We start from the raw sequence: 19,734 nt of genomic DNA on the forward strand, positions 1-19,734 counted from the left end.
TTACTTTGGTAAACGCATCTTAATTTTGAATTTAGTTGCGATTTAATATCATTTTTTTAGAATGGAAAATTTATTGAAAGAAGTCTGAAAAAATATTACAAATATGGGAAATATCGGCGATCTAATATCATTTTGGTGTGATACAACTGCAAAATTATATCAATCTAGCTCTAACCAATCATAATGTGATTTGATCACACAGGCGGAGACTTCTATTTTGGCCGGTCATTGTTTTAACCTCCTAATCCTACAAGTTTTTCTTTATCGCCCATGTTGATTCAGGTGATGTTCAGCTTCTTTCAGATTATTGTGTCATTCTTGAAATTTAAATTTGAGAGAGAACCTTTCATGTGATTCAAACTATGTGCTTTCAATAAAGTGATTGGACGTGACGGTGATGACAAGCAATGCGCGCGCGAATCTAACTTAACTTGGTTTGCTCGCAGGAGCAACCTCCCATAGATTAAAAGCTGTTTGTGGTATATACATCATGATATGAGTACATGCATGGGAGGAAGAACGTGAATTATGAAGTTTGGGATATGTCACGTAGGGTCTAATGTCTTCTGTCATGTCAAAATAATACATACAACTGATACAAACCAAGCCAATATAGAAATCTCTATAAAGTACGTAGCACATCATATCGTATTATCCTGTGTTCTTTTACATTCTCCCGGATTCTGGATTTTCATCCCGCGTTTCTGCAAAAGCTTGATTTGAGCTTCGCTGGAACCTTTTCATATAAGAAGGACGTAGGTACTTGCATGCATAAGAGCATCTTCATGTGATAATGACAGAGCTTTCCAAATTCGCCGAAGAGATTATGGTGGAAATCTTGTCAAGGCTCCCTCCAAAATCTCTGATGAGATTCAAGTGCGTCCGTAAGTCATGGCAATGTTTGATCAATAACTCAGACTTCGCAGCCAATCACCTCTCTGTCTTGAAGCGCTGCAAACACCCTTCCTCGATTACCCTCGTTTTCAGACGTGTTGTCCCTGAAGATATCCACTCTGGCAGGAAGGACGTCTTGCTATCGCTATTTGATCTTTGCCATGGGGTAGATGGTGACGATGATGATGATCATGAACTCCTTTCTTCTTTCGAGGATCTTCAGAGTCCGCTATGGGGTTTTGCAGATTGTCATCGTTTCTGTGTAACTATAGCAACTCATTGTGATGGAATACTATGTCTATCTGATTCTAGAAATTACATGGTTTTATGCAATCCAGCAATCAAGGAATTCAACCTTTTGCCCGTGCCTTCCTCGCATTCGAATTCATTTGGTGACGGCTTTGGTTATGATCTCAAATCCAAAGATTACAAAGTTGTTCGAATTTTATATAATGGGCATGATGAGTACGAGGATGGTATGAACGAGCGTGGTATGCGTAAGCGTGTTGTTATTCGTCCTCCCACATCACAAGTATATAGCGTCCTTACAAGGTCTTGGAAAGAAATCAAAACTGATGATTTGATATCGGAATCTACTACATATTGGCCACAGTCGCATCATTCCATATACTGTAATGGTATTCTTTATTGGTGCGGACGTGAACGTCTCGTTGAAGAACATTACATTGTTACCGACTTTTCAGAACATGAAGATGATGACATAAGTGGTTTGAAAGAATGCATAATTTCGTTTGATATAGGGAACGAGGCATTTCATGTTATATTGGCCCCAGATGATTGTAACTTATATAATTGTGGGTTTGGACTGTGGAAAGAATCATCGATTGCATTTTGCACCAACCTTCCTTGGAGTCCTTATCCATCAACGAAGGCGATACGGGAGATTTGGGTGATGGATGACCTTGGTGGTGGTGAGGGTTCCTGGACTAAATACTTGACCTTTGAGCCGGAAGCAGATCACATTTTTTTTGAAATGGGATTATTTTGGTACAATAAGCAATTAGTTGCGGCCTTCAAGACCGAGTGGGCAGTAATCTTTCAAGAAGTTTGTACCAACAAATTCAAACGTTTTCCTTTGAATGCCGGGGTTATGGATTATTCTAGAGCTGTAGAATGTACTATGAGTATAGTTTCCATCAACGGATCGAGGTACTAGGCTCGATATCAATGCACGATGATGCAGCAATATAGTATTATAGTTTATGATCCATGTCCTGCTCTAACACCCATACCAGCCACCAATAATCTTTCACTTTCACGGCCTACATGTACACCCCCTACCACCATTACCTCCATTTCCTAGAACAGAAGCATCACAATTCAGTTTTTACAATCCAACTGTAGAATCAAATTGTTGACACCCGAACTGGATGGTGAAGAACAAGATATATGTCACGTCCCACCATAGAAGAATGAGCAATTTTGAGACACGCACGACTCAATGAAGGTTTTAGAGAGTACATGAGCATTGTGGAAGCATCCGTATTATTACAGAAGGTTTTGGAAACCTCTTGAATGCCATATATGGAAGCCTTTGGAGGGTCATATATCAAAGGTGCTGGAAGGTCTTGAAAATCTTTGGAAGGATTAGGAATCCCTTAGACATCTCTAGAACTCTCTAGTTCGATGAGTCTAATAAGGGATGAAGACATACCACTCTGAAAGTCTCTAGAGTACTCAAGATTTCTCTTAGATGTGTAAAAAGTTCTCTAGAATTCTCTATAAATAGAAAGACACCCCTTTCGAAATCAAGTTACAAACACTCAAATTCTCTAGTAAAGCTTGTAAAAACCTCTTCTTAGCTTAATACAATAGTTCTCTTCCAAAGTTCTTATCCCTTCTTCCATTTGTTCTAACTAAAGTGTTTGCGTAAAATGGGCTGCGTACTAAGGTCTCACGAGTACGTACAAAAGAGTAAACTCGTGACAAAGAGCTTTTCAAGAAAGCATATATACAGATCGAGCTAACCAAGTACTTCGCTATAGAATGCTCAAGAACCTCCAATTGTGATTGACAATCAATTGCAAAACATAGAATACAATTTTACTTGGTTTTGTCAGATTTTCGTTTAGTTTTGTTAATTGGGGAGAGCACGCATGATCCTGCATGGGAGCATGGTTCACTTAGTATTGAAGATGGTGACCCGACCTTCGATCTCTTGGTCACGGCTTGAAGAAGTCGAGTGTTACAATGTTAGTAGAGTTCAGTACCATTTAAGGAGTCATTTACCTTTATTGCTTGACTAAACCTGCATTTGTAGTCAAGCATACAAATCACAAATGCCCAACTTGCTAAGCGAGTCATGAAATGTCTTACTGGAAAGAGTCTTCGTAAGAATATCATCCAGCTGCTCCATAGTAGGGACAAACGGGAAATAGATAATCTGGTCATCCAACTTCTCTTTAATAAATGTTTAGTTCGATCATATTGCACATGATTGTGTGCAATTTCAATTGCAGCCTTATTATCACAATAGTGAGGCATAGCTTTTCTCTATCTGACCCCCAAGTCTCTCAACAAATGTCTCAACCACAACATCTCACAAAGACCTCAAGCCATTCCTCTGTACTCTGCTTCTGCACTAGAACGATACACCACTTTCTGTTTCTTGCTCCTCCAGGTGACTAAGTTACCACCAACAAACATAAAATAGCCCGATGTAGACCGGTGATCTGTAATAGTACCTGCCCAATCTGCATCAGTGTATCCAGAAACATCTAAATGACGATGTTTTGAAAACACTAATCCCTTCCCTGGAGCAGACCTCAAATAGCGCAAGATTCGGATTACAACATCCATATGAGCCTCACTTAGATTATGCATAAACTGACTCACCACACTAACTGCATACGCCAAATCAGGTCTAGTGTGAGATAAATAAATCAACCGGCCAACTAATCTCTGATATTGCACCTTATTGGTGGGAACCTGATCCACATATTCTGCTAACCGATGATTTTATTCAATAGGAGTATCGGTAGGCTTGCAATCAAGCATACATGTTTCTGCCAACAAATCAAGAACATATTTCCTTTGGCTAAGCACAATACAATCTTTACCACGAACAACTTCAATTCCCAGAAAATACTTTAGATTTCCTAAATCCTTCATCTCAAACTCATAAGATAACTGGTTTTGTAACTTTTCAATCTCCTCGAGGTCATCACCTGTTATAACCATATCATCAACATAAAATAATTAAGGCAGTCACCTTACCACCTTTATGTTTCAAAAACAACGTATGATCTGAATGGCTTTGCCGGTACCCAATTTTTCTCATGAACTTGGTGAATCTCCCAAACCAAGCTCTAGGAGATTGATTCAACCCATAAAAGTAACTTCTTCAATTTGCACACTACTTGTTCTCTTGTAGACACGCCATACCCAGGAGGTAAACCCATATAAACCTCCTCATGGAAGTCACCATGTAAGAATGCATTCTTAACATCAAATTGTCGTAAAAGCCAATCAAGATTAGCAGCTAATGAAAGAACCACCCGAATGGTATTAATTTTGACCACTGGTGCAAATGTCTCATCGTAATCCACCCCATACTTCTGAGTGTAGCCCTTAGCCACTAATCTTGCCTTGTACCTATCCACCGAACCATCAGAATTATGTTTCACATTATACACCCACCTACAACCAACTGTTTTCTTTCCTGGCTGTAATGACACTAACTCCCATGTACCATTCTTCTCGAGAGCATTCATTTCGACTGCCATTGCCTGCATCCACTTTCCATCATTCATTGCATCCTGTACTTTACTAGGAAGAGATACCGAAGATAATTGACTCACAAAAGTAACATATGGTTTAGACAACCTATGGGTCGACACATAATAGCAATAGGATATTTCGATTTTGCATTTAAAGTGGGTTCATAGTGTTTCTGAGACTGACCACGAGTAGAACGACTAGGTAATTGTTTGATTGGAACATTAGTGGACACATGAGAATGATGAGAACATACCTCGGGTGATGAATTGGCGTGTGAGACCTGCGTAGGATAGGGGAAACTTGGAGAATTGTTCACAATTGCTCGATCAACGTCTTCTTGATTGAAACATAATCGACACACATATCAATCCCAAGCAGGTCGGATCCCAATGATTTGTTGCACATGTCTGATCGTTCCTCTCTAAATACCATTGTCGGCGCCGGACCCAAACGACCCAAACCAGCCGACGCTGGCACAGGCACAGCTTCCTCTCCTCCGGTCGATGTCGGTGCACGCGCAACTGATGTTTCCTCTCCTCCGATCGATCTCGGTACGAAACCCAGACCAGTCGAAATCGGGGGTATCTTTTAGTTTTCTCCTCCGGTCGACGTCTCCCCATGACTGGGACTTGACGTTGGGGATGGGTTGGTCGGGTTCTCTGTATCGCCATTCATGTCTGAGCCATCAGTCAACTTTTTATTTTCCAAATCTGCCCTTTCTAAAGCTGAAAATTCAACCAGTCTTCCATCTTGCCTACTAAACATATATTCATAATAACATGATGGCTCCCCCTCACGAGGGACTACTGGAGGAAAGAAATAACATAAATTTTCACTGAACGTAACATCCATGGTAGTATAAAATCTATGCGATGGAGGATGATAACATTTGTAGCCTTTCTGAGTAGTACTATATCCAACAAACACACACTTAAGAGCTCTAGCATCTAATTTTGTTCTCTGATTCTTGTACAAATGAACATATGCAACACATCCAAAAACACGAGCAGGAAGAGTATTTGATGACGGGATAGAAACAAAGTTGGATAGAACATCCAACGGGACACGACCTTGAAGAGGAACTGATGGAAAACGATTAATAATATGAGACGCACACAACCGGCCTCACCCTAAAGGTACATAGGTATATTAGCACTCAAAAGGAGAGATCGAGCCATGTCCAGAAGATGTCGATTTTTTCGTTCAGACACCCCATTTTGCTCAGGTGTTTGTGAACATGAAGTTTGATGTATGATGCCACGTTGTTGAAAATACTCATGAAACATATGATTGACAAATTCACCCCCATTATCAGAACGAAAAATTTTAACATGAGCATCATATTGAGTACGAATCAGATTATGAAATGTTGTAAAAGCAGAGAAAACAGAATCTTTGGTCTTAAGCAATACTATCCAAGATAATCGAGTAAAATCATCAATGAATAATACAAAATATCGCATCCCTGAAAGGGTAGAGTGTTTAGATGGACCCCATAAATCCGAATGAATCAACTTAAAAGGCATAGTACTAGAATGGAAACTCAAAGGATAACTAGACCGGTGACTCTTAACTAAAGCACAAGTTTCACAATGTAGGCGAGACTCACGAACTCCTAAAAATAACGAAGGCATGGACTTATTCATCACACTAAAAGACGGATGTCCCAATCATCTGTGCTATAACCATATCTCGCTCAATCTGTTAGAACTCAATATCAGGGCTAAAGGCTGTTTTGGCGCTTATGTCGGTTCTGTGTACATGCAATCCAAGTGAAATAGTCTCCCCCTTAGGTCTCCCTTGCCAATGATCACCCTGGTACACAGACTCTGAAACACAACATACATGGGGTAAAAGGTTATAGAACACCTATTTTGTGCATATAATTGAGAAACAGACAAAAGATGATGAGACAACAAGGGTACATAAAGTACGTTATGCAATATGATGGATGGTGTGACCTGAATAGACCCAATACCTAAGATTGGAAAAGAGTCACCATTGGCATTTGACACATGAGATATAGTGGGGGAAGACATAGAAATGAAAGACGTTTTATCATACGTCATATGATCAGACACGCCAGAGTCAATTATCCAAGTATTACTATCAGTAAAGTCAGAAACATGCAATGCAATACCAATTTTACCTCGAGCTTCCTTACCCTTTGAAGGGTCTTGGCCTTCAATACCACCGTACAAGTCAGGTTGCGGCACCAATTGAATCGCTGCTTTGCCTCTTTGTCCACCACTACGGCCTCCACGTCCTTTATTGTTGTTGTTGCCTCCTCTCCACCCTGAGTTGGAATCGGAAGGTCGTAGATTGGGGCATTGATTCTTGATATGGCCAAAATCCTCGCAATAGTGACAAATTATCTGGCTATAATTTTGACTCTGCTGATATCCCTGATTCCTTGATTGATACTGATTTTAAGATGGAATTAGGGTAGTGTTCCCAATATGAGGTTGAGGAGGTGCAGCTTGGACTGCTAAGCTAGAGATCTCATTATGGAGATTTTCAGCAACTACTTTATGACCTTTATCTCTCCGAACATAAGCAAATGCTTGCTCTAGTGTAGGTGGAGTTTCACGGCGCAACAACTCATTCTTTGCTCCTTCAAAATGAGGATCTAAACCACCAAGAAAGATGTGGACATGCATCTTGTCTTGCTTGGTCTGATAAGACTTGATGTCTGCCTCACATGTCATATGGTTAGGGTTTCTTTGATCAAGCTCCTACCAAATTTTCTTCAAGTTTGTATAGAAGGTTGCAACTGGTTGTCCGCTCTAAGTGGTTTTGAATGCCTTAGCATTCAATTCATGAACACGAGCAAAATCACTCCCATTATAGTATGTAGTAGCAACAACATCCCAAATTTCCTTCGGAGAACCATAATTAGAGAACAATCTCATTATCTCTGGAGTCATGCCCTTGAGAAGAACTGCCATCACATTAGTATTTGCTATATCCCAATCCTCAGCTTTGGTTCCTGCAACAGGTCTCGGTTTAGTACCTTCAACATAACCCCACTTTCCAATACCCTGAATATGAAGCTTCACGAGTCTCTGCCAGAATTGATAATTAGTATCATAGAGTTTTACACCAAAACTAGAATTTTCAGTGACATTATGAACAATTACAACCTCCTGAATCATAGGATTCTTCTCTCCAGATGCACTCTCAGATGGATCTTTATGTCCTTCAATCGGTAACACCATCTTTACTATTTTTTTTCACTATCAAATAAAAACTTTAAGGACCAGCAAATCGTTGGAGATAAAACAGAATAGAACCAGCAATCTCAAGGGACCGGCAACAAATCCAGAAGAGGACCACCAACTTTCAAAGAAAGAAACCACCAAATAAAAAAAAGAACCAAAAACAACTTCAAAGGGACCAGCAGAAACAACCAAAGAACAAGTAATGTGACGTTTACAAGAACCAAACAACAAAAGGAACTGAATTTTTTCCTTGCAGGGGAAACTACAAAAGAACCCAGATCAGATTTTGGCTCTGATGCCAAGTCAAACAGAACAAAGCAAAGAGAATTTCTGATGTATTTCTCTTCACCAACAACGTGGTTTATATAGAAGATACACACCTAAACTACTAAGGAAACTAATTATGATAAATATATATTCTTAATACAAAGTAGTAAGCTAATTACACACGGGCAAGATTACTCATGTCAACATTTGTTACAATTTTACATTTACAGAATTCGAGTAGAGACCCAAGGTCTTGAGCGACCGATCCGGCAGTCTTTTATATTGGTGTCATTGGACTATTACTTTCATTTATTAATGATTGCAAGCTTTTGGAATGATGTCCATGTATAACTAGTAAACCTGTGCTAGTGGCCTAGTGTCACCATGATCCAGCAGCCACACATGAGTAACTTCTATCGACTCTATACAACCAAATGTGCTCGCTAAAAAGAAATCAATCGTATTAAAAATAATAATAAAAACTTGAACAAAGGAACTTTTCGTTTATCTGGTACTCATGATTCGGATCAAACCCCTAGCTTGCGATCTTTGTTCAATCTAAATACTAGTTGCTCAAGTGATGTCGGTCCAAGCAATCTTTGAAAGCCTGTGGTTATAAATAAAAAGAGTTTGTTTGAGAAATCTGATGATAGTTTAGCTATTGTTCTGGTCAATTTTCATCATACTGGTATGCAGGCTCATAGCTCTGATGATGATGATGACTTGAACCTTAAGTGCTCAAGTGAGAATACCCCTTCTCCAAAGAAGTTATTCAAGTCAATTGAGAATATCCTCACCAACACTCAAAGTGATGCCCCTCTGAAACGACTGAAGATACCTGAATTTCCTTCCAAATTTACTCCAAAGTCACTGGGACTGGTAGAGCGGCGTGATGGTGGTTTTGCTCAAGCTCCTAGCACCCTTGCTACTGTGGGAGTGGTGCCAAAGAGGCATGGTCCAGGTTGTCCACCGGGTCAGAATAACAAAAAGTTGCCTCAACCAAAACCAATCTCAGGTGACCAATTAAGTGCTTGCTTACCTCTATGATGGGAAACCTTCGACCCCTACTGCCAAGGGGGAGGAGAAAGTTTAAGATGTTTTTTTATTGTTGATTTGGCCCAATTAGCTCATGTTTGGAGTCGAACATTTTTGCTTTGTGTATTTTTTTTTTTAGTTTCAAACTTCTTTGCTTTGTTTTTTTTTTTACCGGTGTTGACATCGGTCTTCGTTCCTTGTATTTGGCGAAAGTGTTTAGATAGAGGATCTATCCTATGTATCACTTTGGTTTTGTACCATGAAGCTTTGTCTATTATAGTGGTGGATATGTAATAACATTCTTGGCTTGAGTTTGCTTTTAATGTCTGAAATCTCAGTTCAAAAAAAGATAGTGTAAAAAAAAAAAAGCAAATAGCACAATATATTTAGACTCACCATAAATAGCGTTTGCATTTCGAACCGGTAATCACGCATAACCAAACGGCTCTAGGGAAAATTAGAGACCCTTGTTCATCCAACACATGAGATCCGTGCATTCACTCTAGAGATTTATGAAATTTATTGTTAATTTGACCTTTGAAGTACAAGAGCCAGAAAAACTACGACATTACGAAGCAAATGGAGAAGAAATCAGAAAACCTCACTAAATTGGCAGATAGGTAAACGGCCGGCCTCACCCTTCGTTAGACCAAACTTTCAACTGTTGTCTAATTTTTCACAGTGAAAGTTTTTCTGTCACTTTAATCGATTTCATAAGATTCTCAGAGTTCATGAGCAAGTCTTCATTTTCATGATATTATTGAAGTGCATAGAAAAAAAAAGGTGGGAAGTTAAGATGAGTTTGAGAGTGGGAGATCTTTCCAAATTATCACAAGAGATGAAGGTGCAAATCCTATCAAGGCTGCCTCCAAAATCTCTTATGCGATTCAAATGCGTCCATAGATCATGGCATGCCTTGATCAGTAGCTCCAACTTCGCAGCCAAACACGTCTCAGTTTCAAAGGACAACAAACTCTCCTCCTCCACTACGATTCTCTTCAAACGTTATGTTTTTGACGTCAACACTGAAAGGAGGGACATGGTACTGTCATTGTTGGATCTTTGCCCTGATGATATTAATTCTGCTGACGATGACGATCACCTTAATCTTTCACCGGAGGACCTCCGAGTTCCATTGTCCATGGGACTAAGAAGGAGGGACATATGGACCGGGATCGAATATGTAGATCTTGCATGTCACTGCAATGGGATCATTTGCATAACAGATTATAGGAAAAGAGTTGTCTTATGCAATCCAGCAATCAAGGAATTCAACCGGCTTCCGGTGTCATGTCTTGCGCTTTATGCTGCTGAAATTAAACCTCAAGGTTCATCCACGGCTGCTGTGGGATTTGGCTGTAATATCAATTGTGAAGATTACAAGGTCGTTAGGGTTTTATATTCCCAACGAGAATTCAATGAAAAAAATGATATTAAAATACATCCTCCTAGGGCAGAAGTATATAGCCTCGCTACGAAGTATTGGAGAGAAATCAAAGCTGGTGCTCTTGACAATGGAAGCAAAAACGTTTGGCCCGATTCAACTGTCTCCATATACTGTAAAGGAAATCTATATTGGCGGGGACATGAAGATGAGAAGGAGTATTTTGAGGTTCCACTTTCCTATACAGACGAGGATGCTAATTCAGGAGGAGAGGAAACCTTTTTTTACGAGGATAAAGAGAGGATCATTTCATTTGACATAGACAGTGAGACGTTTCATGTTATGAGATTTCCAAATGGTTATTATTACTATCACAAGGTTTTTGGGTTGTGGAGAGACTCAGTTGCTGTTGGTCTTAGTTGGTGTGCAGACTATCAATGCGTACACATATTTGTGCTGAATAACAAAGGTGGTGATGAGGGGTCGTGGATAAACTGCTTCGCTATCGAACCTGTTGTGTACATTGAGTTTCAGTTAGCATTTGTTGGGACGAGTGGACAATCTATTCTGGTGGCCGTGAATAAATGTGCAATGGTTTTGTATGACTATATCACCAAAAGAGTGAAGTATCTTCCTGTTAATGGAGTGTCTCTGTGGAACAGTCAAGCTCTTTTTTACGTCAATAGTGTGGTTTCAGTTAACGGATATAGTGATGGTAGCGACAGAATTCCCAAACTCGTTCAGGAAGCTTGATCAATATATAAGATGTACATAAACGGTACTTATAGGTAATGAAATACAGAAGTACAAGATCACATATTTGACACGGCTGATGAGCTGTTTCTTAGTGTATTGCTTCCGGATTGTTTGTATGAGCCAGAGACAGGTGTTATTGAGAAAAGTATTGTTATGTGGAATGTGGATCATGTAATCTGCAATTCTGTTTGTTTTGTAGCATGATGAAATTAAGGAGTATTTATGAATTTGGCATTTTGGAATGAATTTGGTCTTGGACGTGTATCCAAATTCACAGATGACACGGATAACCTAATGTATTTGATGGTAATCGACGAGCTGAAGTAAGTTTTTTTTTTTTAATGAAACGAGCTAAAGTTGTCCTGCCGAGTTATTAGATTTGATTGAGCTCACATGAATCTTGATAGGGTACCCATTCACAGTGAAATGTTTACGGTATCATATGTTAGAACTTAGATATGTTAGCAATTTAAACCCAGTGTAATTAAGACGAAATACATGTATCAGCTTTCATGCGACACTAAATGCAAGTGCAAAGGTTGATTTAATTTCATCATGCTACAAAACAAACAGAAAACCATACGATGAAGATAAATTGCATGTTCAGTATATAGGAAGCATCTGGTAACATGATTCAGACATGCTTTTTGCTCAAAGGTTAACTGCCCTTTCATTCTCAAATGCAAAGATTGAGTCTATCAGTCTATGCATAATAGTTTAGGCTGGCCTTTTTCTTTGCTTGAACTTGTATAATACCTTCATTGAAATCTTCGTGGTTTACCTATTTCAAACCAAAATGACCCATAAGATATAAAGTATTTAGAGCATTCAATTCATAGAATAAGTAAACCATCGTATGAATTAAATGCACATAAATGTATACACAACTCCCCAAAAGAACAAAGTCATAGGTATATAGTGAGATGGAGTACCTCAGTTGCATCACGGCGAAGGGCTAGCATGCCTGCCTCCACACAAACTGCTTTTAGTTGTGCACCATTAAAATCATCAGTAGAGCGAGCTAACTCTTCAAAATTGACGTCTGGGTGAACATTCATCTTCCTAGAGTGAATCTACAAGATCAAAACAAGGAATTAAGTTAGAGCCGATCAAAGCGAAATTCCCACATGGTATAACCATTTGTAAAAGACAAACCTGCAGAATCCGAGCTCTTGCTTCCTCAGTGGGATGTGGAAACTCAATTTTACGATCCAATCGACCAGAACGCATAAGTGCAGGGTCAAGGATGTCAGCACGATTTGTTGCTGCTATCACCTGTTATTTTAAGACAATTAGTTAACCAAAAAGTGCCTGAGAATCTTCATATTGCATCTATACTCGATATTAACTTTCGAAGGTTCTAACCTATTTCTTATACAAGTACATTTTAAAAAGCAACTTAAACTTCGGCTGATAACATTGTATAATTCAACAAGAGTGGGAAAGTCCGCAGTATCATATAACCCAAGTCCAACTGTCCACAACAAAAGAATATGAGAAAAAGACTTCAACTTCAATATATTGTTCCCAACTAATCATAGTTAAAAGAGATATGAAAAACAAACAAACCTTTATCCGATCATCACTACTGAAGCCATCAAGTTGATTTAGTAATTCAAGCATGGTACGCTGCACCTCCCTATCACCACTCACTTCACTGTAACCAATAGCGAGAGAACAGGTTTAATCAGCAGAACTTTATTATTATTATTATTATTTGGGGGTGAGGGGGGGGATCACACTATGCAGAATTAAGATGAACGTGAGGATATATAGTGTACCTATCAAACCGCTTTGTGCCAATTGCATCAATTTCATCTATGAAAATGATGCAAGGAGATTTCTCTTTGGCAAGTTGAAAGGCATCGCGAACAAGTTTTGCTCCATCCCCAATGAACATCTACATACATTGCAAGTATAATCATCTCATTATGTACCCATTGAGAGAAGCTGAATTAAACATTCTACATAACTAAAAATTAAAAATACTGGTGACAGTGTGAACATTTACACTACCAAAAAATAACAAGTTTAACACCAATTATGTGTTATGGCAAAGGAAATCTGTAAAACAAACAATTAAACCTGAGAAACTTCACAAGCAGATAAATAAATTCTTCACAATGCAAGAACATTATAACGTTAAGAACCAGATGATCCTTGTGCAAAAAGAACAAAAAGAGAGAAGATTAGAAGGAGAAAATGCAAAGCCAAAACAAAAAAATTCGACAATGACAGCTCAAAATCATTTCAACTGCACCTAAAATTGTTCAACAAATGATCTTGCATTTGATGAAACAAAAGTTATAATGACAATATCAATTCGAAAGCATGTTATACCTGAACCAGTTGTGGGCCTGCAAGTTTCAGAAAAGTGGCATTTGTTTGAGCGGCACAGGCCCGGGCCATTAATGTTTTACCAGTTCCAGGAGGTCCATACAAAAGTACTCCCTTCGGTGGGCGAACCCCTAATTTCTGAAAACGCTCCTTGTGGGTCATGGGTAAAACAATCGCCTCAACCAGTTCTTGAATCTGTTGCAGCAAAAAATAAAAAGAATTAGGGAATGGAATCCAAACAGTGAGCAAGGCAGCAGTGCATGCTTTAAGTCAAACTTGCCTGTTTCTCTAAGCCTCCAATATCATTGTAATCTTCAGTGGGTTTCTCATCAACCTCCATAGCCTTCACTCTGGAATCATACTCAGACGGCAGAGTATCCAAGATCAGGTAACTATCTTTGTTCACACCAACAAGATCTCCAGGCTTTAATTTATCGGGATCAACAAGCCCAACGACAGGCAGAAAGATTGTCTGCAGTCCATAAAAGCCAATATGGTTTCCTGATTAAATAAGTGGGCAAGTGGTTTAAAATGATACAAAAAGGAAGTAGATCCCGAATTAAAACTTTTAAGGATAATCAAGGGCCAGCTACATGCTAAAAACTAGTTTTCCAATTGATGATGTATGAATAAAATTGCAGGAAGGATAAAGTGAAAGCAACAATATGTCAATATCACAAACCGGACTCTTGGCAGGTACTAGCAGCATACAAAAATATGAACAAAACATTTATCAGTAGGCTTTACCTGACGAGTAGATGTTTTCAGAACAACACACTTGCCCTTTCTTTGTGAGTCAAGATCAATGTTTGCACCGTCTTCCTCAGCTTCATCTTCTGGATTCATTTCTAATATCTGAAGATGTTACAGGTCAGAATCAGGTAAAGTTAAAAGAACAACAAACTTATCATCTTAAAAAAGGGTCATGATAATACATAACCAAGCCTCTATGAGAGTTCTCTAACATGATCCCAGGGTCTGGTGACCCAAACAAGTTATATTGTAGTTTTAAATATCTATTCTGAGGGCTAAAAAGTAAATGCACATATATGTCACAAGTTGAACTTAAGTTAATGCATCTCCAATCATGAATCAGAATTGAACACTTTTCCCCTAATTTTATTTGCATCCCGGACAATCAGAACACCAAAAACCATGCTAACAGAGACAAATAGCATACCTCAACAATGTTGCCGACCAAGTAGGGTAACTGCTTATTGAGCTTAATCTTTTCCTGATTCTCCTTTATCTTTTCTTTGTACGAATCCAGCTCCATGTTTGTTCTTTGCAATTCTTCCTTCAAACCCAAACGACAATAAATAAGTTAAATACACTCAAACAATGAAAAATTACTTACGAAAGCCCAAAACAAAATTTCATAAAAACCCAATTTCCATGGCAAAACAAAATCAAATATGAGGGCTTTTCGCCCTAAATATCTTAATTGCGTCGATAATTGTAATTACCCTATTTCACATTCGTAAATGTTGAAACAAACCCTAGACCTAATACAATCGCAAGTTACAGAGAGAGAGGGAGGGGGACCTTAAGAATACGGATCTCGTTGTCGAGAAGACGAGTGGCTCTGACAATGTCGTCGGTGGTCATGGCGGCGAGCTGCTCGTCCTCGAAGCTCGTGTCGTCGACCGCCATGTTGGTCGCCATATCCGGACTCCGATTAGTTTTTTGATGGAGTGAGTGAGAGAAGCGGGGTAATCAGATTTCGCAGAAAATAGGGACTCTGAAGAATGCATTCTGCTGCTTAGTTAATATATTGATTTTTTGTTTTCTTACTGCACGAATGTTTTTTGATGCGTTTTTGGGCGTTGGCCCAATGGAAAGAGAAATGGGCTTGTTCATGATTTCTTTTTGAACTAAAAACAGGGTGCAATGCAACGCATGCATTTTAATGTGGCATGCATAAAATATAATACACTTTTATACACAGAAAAAAAAAAACCTACCAGAAGGTTGAGGAAGTGCAGATTGATACTTCGAAGGTTGAGGAAGAGAAGTTGTAACACTTGGTTGCTGCGTTTTTTTGGATTCGTAAATATAGAGGTATTGTGCTAAACTATTCATAGATGCACTGATTGTTTGCTCACCATACGAACGGGATTGTTACATATTAGGCCATTTACATATTTACTTGCAAACACTGACACATTATTTCTCATTTTGATACTGATAAAAAATTACAATAGTTTGAGCTTTCAGCTACATTCAGTCCAAATCAATACGTGTTGAAACTAACTAAACTCATTCTTAAAAAAAAAAAAAAAAACAACTTAACTAGCACGTACTATGGATGCAATCCCTACTAGAAAGTAGTGACAAAATCTCCAGAGTGAAAATGAGATCCTCAAGATTGTTGTTTCTCAGCAGGTGTGACTGGCACTATACTGTTGACACAAATAACAGCCTCAGCATTACAAGGATGCACACTGGCAGTAGGGACGATATATTTAAACTTTTGAGCTTCGAAGTTGTAAGTCAATATACGTCCATCTTTCGCAATCATAAGCATTTCGTCCTTCTTCCATGACACCAAATCTTTCTCAACTCCCTTAATGGGATCTGTGGTTAAGCGTTTTGTCCAACAACTCTTAACATTACCGAAGCTATTCAGTACCCATACTCCAAATGCATCGTGCATTCCAAGTATGGGATCAGCTCCGATAAGGGACTACAAGCCAAAAAGAGCAACAGAGTCGTTCCAAGGAATGACGTGCAAGTCGAAGAACCGGGCCATTGGCTCGTATAAACAATTCGGAAGCAATATTTGATCAAAGACTTCATTACTCGTATCAAACGATATGATCACCTGCCTAGGATAATCATCTTCATCTCTATCATATCTGTCCTGGTATTCCTTTTGTTTCTCAGATGCAATCCAATAACAAAATCCATTAAAGTACATACTGTAATAACCAGGCAAGAACCTAGTAGTTTGTCTCTACACACCAACAATTGATTTCTCTCCAGGAGTTAGTACTCAAGGTGTATACTTCTACTCTGGGAAGATCAAAAATTATACGGTCATCATGATCTATATTATCTATATATACTTCGCCAGGATCCACAATGTATAATAATTTGTAATCTTTAGATTTGGGATCACAGCCGAATGCCATCCAACTTATAGGCCCCTCTGGCAAGCACAGGTCGGAAAGAATCTTGAAGTCCTTGATTGCTGGATTCCATAAAACAATTTTGGAACGGGAACCTAAACCGAAGGTGCAAATTTCATGGTATACCTTGATCATCAGTACAAGTTTCATAGAGAGCGAAGAGTTAAGTCTTTTTATTATTTTTGAAAGAATATGAGAGTTAAGTCTTTGTCAATTGATATAGAGGCAGTATCATAATCAACTAGATTAGTTCATTATCCTTGGCTCGCAAATCTTTCTCTCTTTTTCTATATTAATGAAACAACATCACTATTTGGCTCTCATGCATTAAGTATTAATGAAAATGCCAAAACGCTATTGTTTTGACTGCAACTCAGATAAAGGAGAAAGGAAAGAAAGCGGAGGGCTGAAACTTGCCCATAATGCTGCAAAATCTGCCCATTTTACATGATTTTTCTCTAGTAAAGCTTTATACTACATGGCAAATGTCAAAATCCCAGCCTAGGCAAGTGCCTAGTCTGGCCTGTGAATGGATCTGCCCTGTATATCAACTACACATACAGACCGAAAAAAATATCTAAAAGAAAAAAACAAACAGAAAGAATACCAGGCTCAGATCCAAAATTTATTATGTGTTCTGATAGTTGGATTATTTAGTGGTTCAGATGAGAACGTTCATGAGCTCTTCATACATAGTTGATTCAGTTTGATGAGAATGCCTCAAAAATTGCTAACGGAGCGTACTAGCCGTTACTTGCTAGAATCCAATAAGAGATTCTAAACTTGTCTCGGTCAATCAAACGTAATTTAGCATATCGGAACGATAATTAAGTAAACAAACTAAAAATAATGTAGTGAAATTCGCACGACTGCACACCCTCATTTCAATCCACAAACAGCACCTATCACCAAATCTAATTTTTAACAGTATTGTCAAATATGTCTCTACCTGAACAAATTGTACAGAGAAAATATAGGGACATGTTTTCAGGATGAAAATTATGTATTATTGAATGATATGGAGGCCTATATATATAGGTATTACATCACTTGAATCCCGCAGGATTCGGAGTCCTAATCTATTACAGAGATGTGAATCTATCTCTAACAGGAAACCTAATAAGGCTAAGACACACACAATGGTAGAATAATAATTCTCCCGGAACACTCCCCCTTTTGTCACATGCTTAGCTTGCATGGTGCACACATCATTGTCTCGGTAAAAACCTTGTCAAGCAAAATAAAAACATCTTGGGTAAAAAAAAAAGCTTGATCGAATGGAAAAAGAGTACAACGCACCAACTACATTTGATAGCATCATGTGAGGTAGACTCCCCCTCAAGTCTACGAAACAACTCCCCCTGATTAGTGTCATAATCATGGAGTACAAAGAACAATGTATACAATGTTCATTACAAGTTTCGCAAACGTAGTTTTGGGCCAATGATTAATCATTAATCTAGCCACACATCATTAGATCATACATGCATACTTAGCCAAACTTAGATCTTAAGAAACACGATTGCATAACAACTCAAAACAAGAACTTGCAATGAAAATCAGATTCTTTGGTAGAATGACCTTCACTCACTTAAATGGCCATAACTTCTTCGTCAAAATATGTATCAGCGAACCGTAAAATGTTCTGAAAAGTAGGCACCCGTGGCTTTCCAATGATATAAAGTTCACAACCTAATTCGATCGGAGCAGTTCACAGTGCTCTATCGAAGTTGACTCACTTGCAAATTTTCAGACAGGACTGTCCTATTTTGCTAAAATGGCCATAACTCAGTCAATATGATAGCTATGAACAAATGGTTGGTGTCCTTGGAAAGTAGATACATAGACCTTTCCAACGGTACAAATTTCACCATATTTCATTGAGCGAGCTGTCCTATAGGTCTCGTTGAAGTTGACCTACGAAACTAGACAGATTCTGATTTGTCACATTCAATGTGTCTTTCACAAAGGAATGGGGGAATGGACCAATGAAGGACTGATTTTGGTCCAAAGCAGAACCGTACGTATCATTTACACTAATAGTGTCGACTGCTACACCAAGGCGTACGTTGATGTTACTGCAGCTGCCGACAACATTGGTGTGGATAGAATTTGTGTTGGTTCACTAAGTGTAGAACTAAACCCATGTCAAAAGAGCAATGCAAGTCCAATGAAGATGCATAAGCGCAGAGTTCATCACGTCATAATGAAAGCAATAGTGTCCCAACAACACTTACATATATGAATCTATAGCTCATTGAATCTCTTCATCATTTTTACTTAGACGGAATAGAGAATCAAGAATTAGATTTCATATGAACACATATGGGTATGAGTTCTTGTAATCGATTGTACTACGTTCTCTCGAACGTCGCAATCTGATTACATAAGCTCTTCGTGGTCTGGAGGCATTTAAAGTCCCTCGGACACTCTCATATCTGCGCCGAGATCCCTTTACAGATATTCTATGACCACTATCATATGCTGCAAATCAGTTTTCATGGACACTACTACTGATCAAGTAGCGTAAAGCAATTATGTCCATAACGAGATAATATAACTCATCGTAGTCAATACTAAGATAATGAGACAATCTTTGCGTCATAAATCCTGCATATATCGCATGACTTCATCTTTCTCATTACACTTACGAACAACGACCAACATAACAAGTCTAGTTCAGCCTGTAGTGATTCTTTCCACTTTGGTCAAGTTGCTCATCGTTGATGCTTTACAACGGAATAAGAGCATAAGTGAATACATCATCAATCATGGAAGATCAATCCATTAAACACACGTGCGTGCTGTATACGATCAATTTGTGAGATTTCTATTCTTCTCTAACATCAACAAAAGAAGTATGTAGCGTCCCACAGAAACTTAGTTAATACACATGTTTAGAGAATATCTCTTGATGATGGGCGAAATACTTGTGTCTACGCACTTCGCTTCTTTCTGGTTTTGATTC

General features: G+C 38.7%; 5 protein-coding genes across 7 annotated transcripts in view; 3 read left to right on the forward strand and 2 right to left on the reverse strand.

Annotated features, from left to right (window-relative positions):
* LOC126797663 (uncharacterized) overlaps window positions 1-19,734 on the forward strand; it is a 251,411-nt gene that overhangs the window by 13,914 nt on the left and 217,763 nt on the right. The window lies entirely within an intron of this gene.
* Window positions 794-2,071, forward strand: LOC126800857 (F-box/kelch-repeat protein At3g23880-like). Its single transcript, XM_050528276.1, has one exon. It carries the CDS (start codon window positions 794-796, stop codon window positions 2,069-2,071), a length of 1,278 nt encoding a protein of 425 aa, XP_050384233.1.
* On the forward strand, window positions 9,955-11,295 carry LOC126800859 (putative F-box protein At2g02030). The gene has a single exon (XM_050528279.1). The coding sequence runs from the start codon at window positions 9,955-9,957 to the stop codon at window positions 11,293-11,295; it is 1,341 nt and encodes a 446-aa protein (XP_050384236.1).
* On the reverse strand, window positions 11,824-15,343 carry LOC126797652 (26S proteasome regulatory subunit 6A homolog). The gene is made up of 10 exons (XM_050524333.1): window positions 15,181-15,343; window positions 14,816-14,932; window positions 14,383-14,490; window positions 13,916-14,107; window positions 13,639-13,830; window positions 13,080-13,198; window positions 12,868-12,955; window positions 12,454-12,573; window positions 12,231-12,371; window positions 11,824-12,079 (listed from the first exon to the last, which is right to left on the reverse strand). The coding sequence occupies exons 1-10, from the start codon at window positions 15,298-15,300 to the stop codon at window positions 12,002-12,004; spliced, it is 1,275 nt and encodes a 424-aa protein (XP_050380290.1). The 5' UTR covers window positions 15,301-15,343; the 3' UTR covers window positions 11,824-12,001.
* Window positions 15,998-16,555, reverse strand: LOC126800860 (uncharacterized). Its single transcript, XM_050528280.1, has 2 exons — window positions 16,460-16,555; window positions 15,998-16,321 (listed from the first exon to the last, which is right to left on the reverse strand). The coding sequence occupies exons 1-2, from the start codon at window positions 16,553-16,555 to the stop codon at window positions 15,998-16,000; spliced, it is 420 nt and encodes a 139-aa protein (XP_050384237.1).

The sequence above is a fragment of the Argentina anserina genome, chromosome 6 (genome assembly GCF_933775445.1).
Source record: "Argentina anserina chromosome 6, drPotAnse1.1, whole genome shotgun sequence".
NCBI classification, from domain to species: Eukaryota; Viridiplantae; Streptophyta; class Magnoliopsida; order Rosales; family Rosaceae; genus Argentina; species Argentina anserina.

Excerpts from the sequence above, each read along its gene's own strand:
- LOC126800857 (XM_050528276.1), top strand. The coding sequence starts at position 794 with ATGACAGAGCTTTCCAAATTCGCCGAAGAGATTATGGTGGAAATCTTG.
- LOC126800859 (XM_050528279.1), top strand. The coding sequence starts at position 9,955 with ATGAGTTTGAGAGTGGGAGATCTTTCCAAATTATCACAAGAGATGAAG.
- LOC126797652 (XM_050524333.1), bottom strand. The coding sequence starts at position 15,300 with ATGGCGACCAACATGGCGGTCGACGACACGAGCTTCGAGGACGAGCAG. Across the intron at positions 13,199-13,638 it reads CAGGCCCACAACTGGTTCAG|ATGTTCATTGGGGATGGAGC; the intron begins GTATAACATGCT and ends CAATGTATGTAG. Across the intron at positions 12,080-12,230 it reads TTCGCCGTGATGCAACTGAG|GTAAACCACGAAGATTTCAA; the intron begins GTACTCCATCTC and ends GGTTTGAAATAG.
- LOC126800860 (XM_050528280.1), bottom strand. The coding sequence starts at position 16,555 with ATGTACTTTAATGGATTTTGTTATTGGATTGCATCTGAGAAACAAAAG. Across the intron at positions 16,322-16,459 it reads AAGATGATTATCCTAGGCAG|TCCCTTATCGGAGCTGATCC; the intron begins GTGATCATATCG and ends TTTGGCTTGTAG.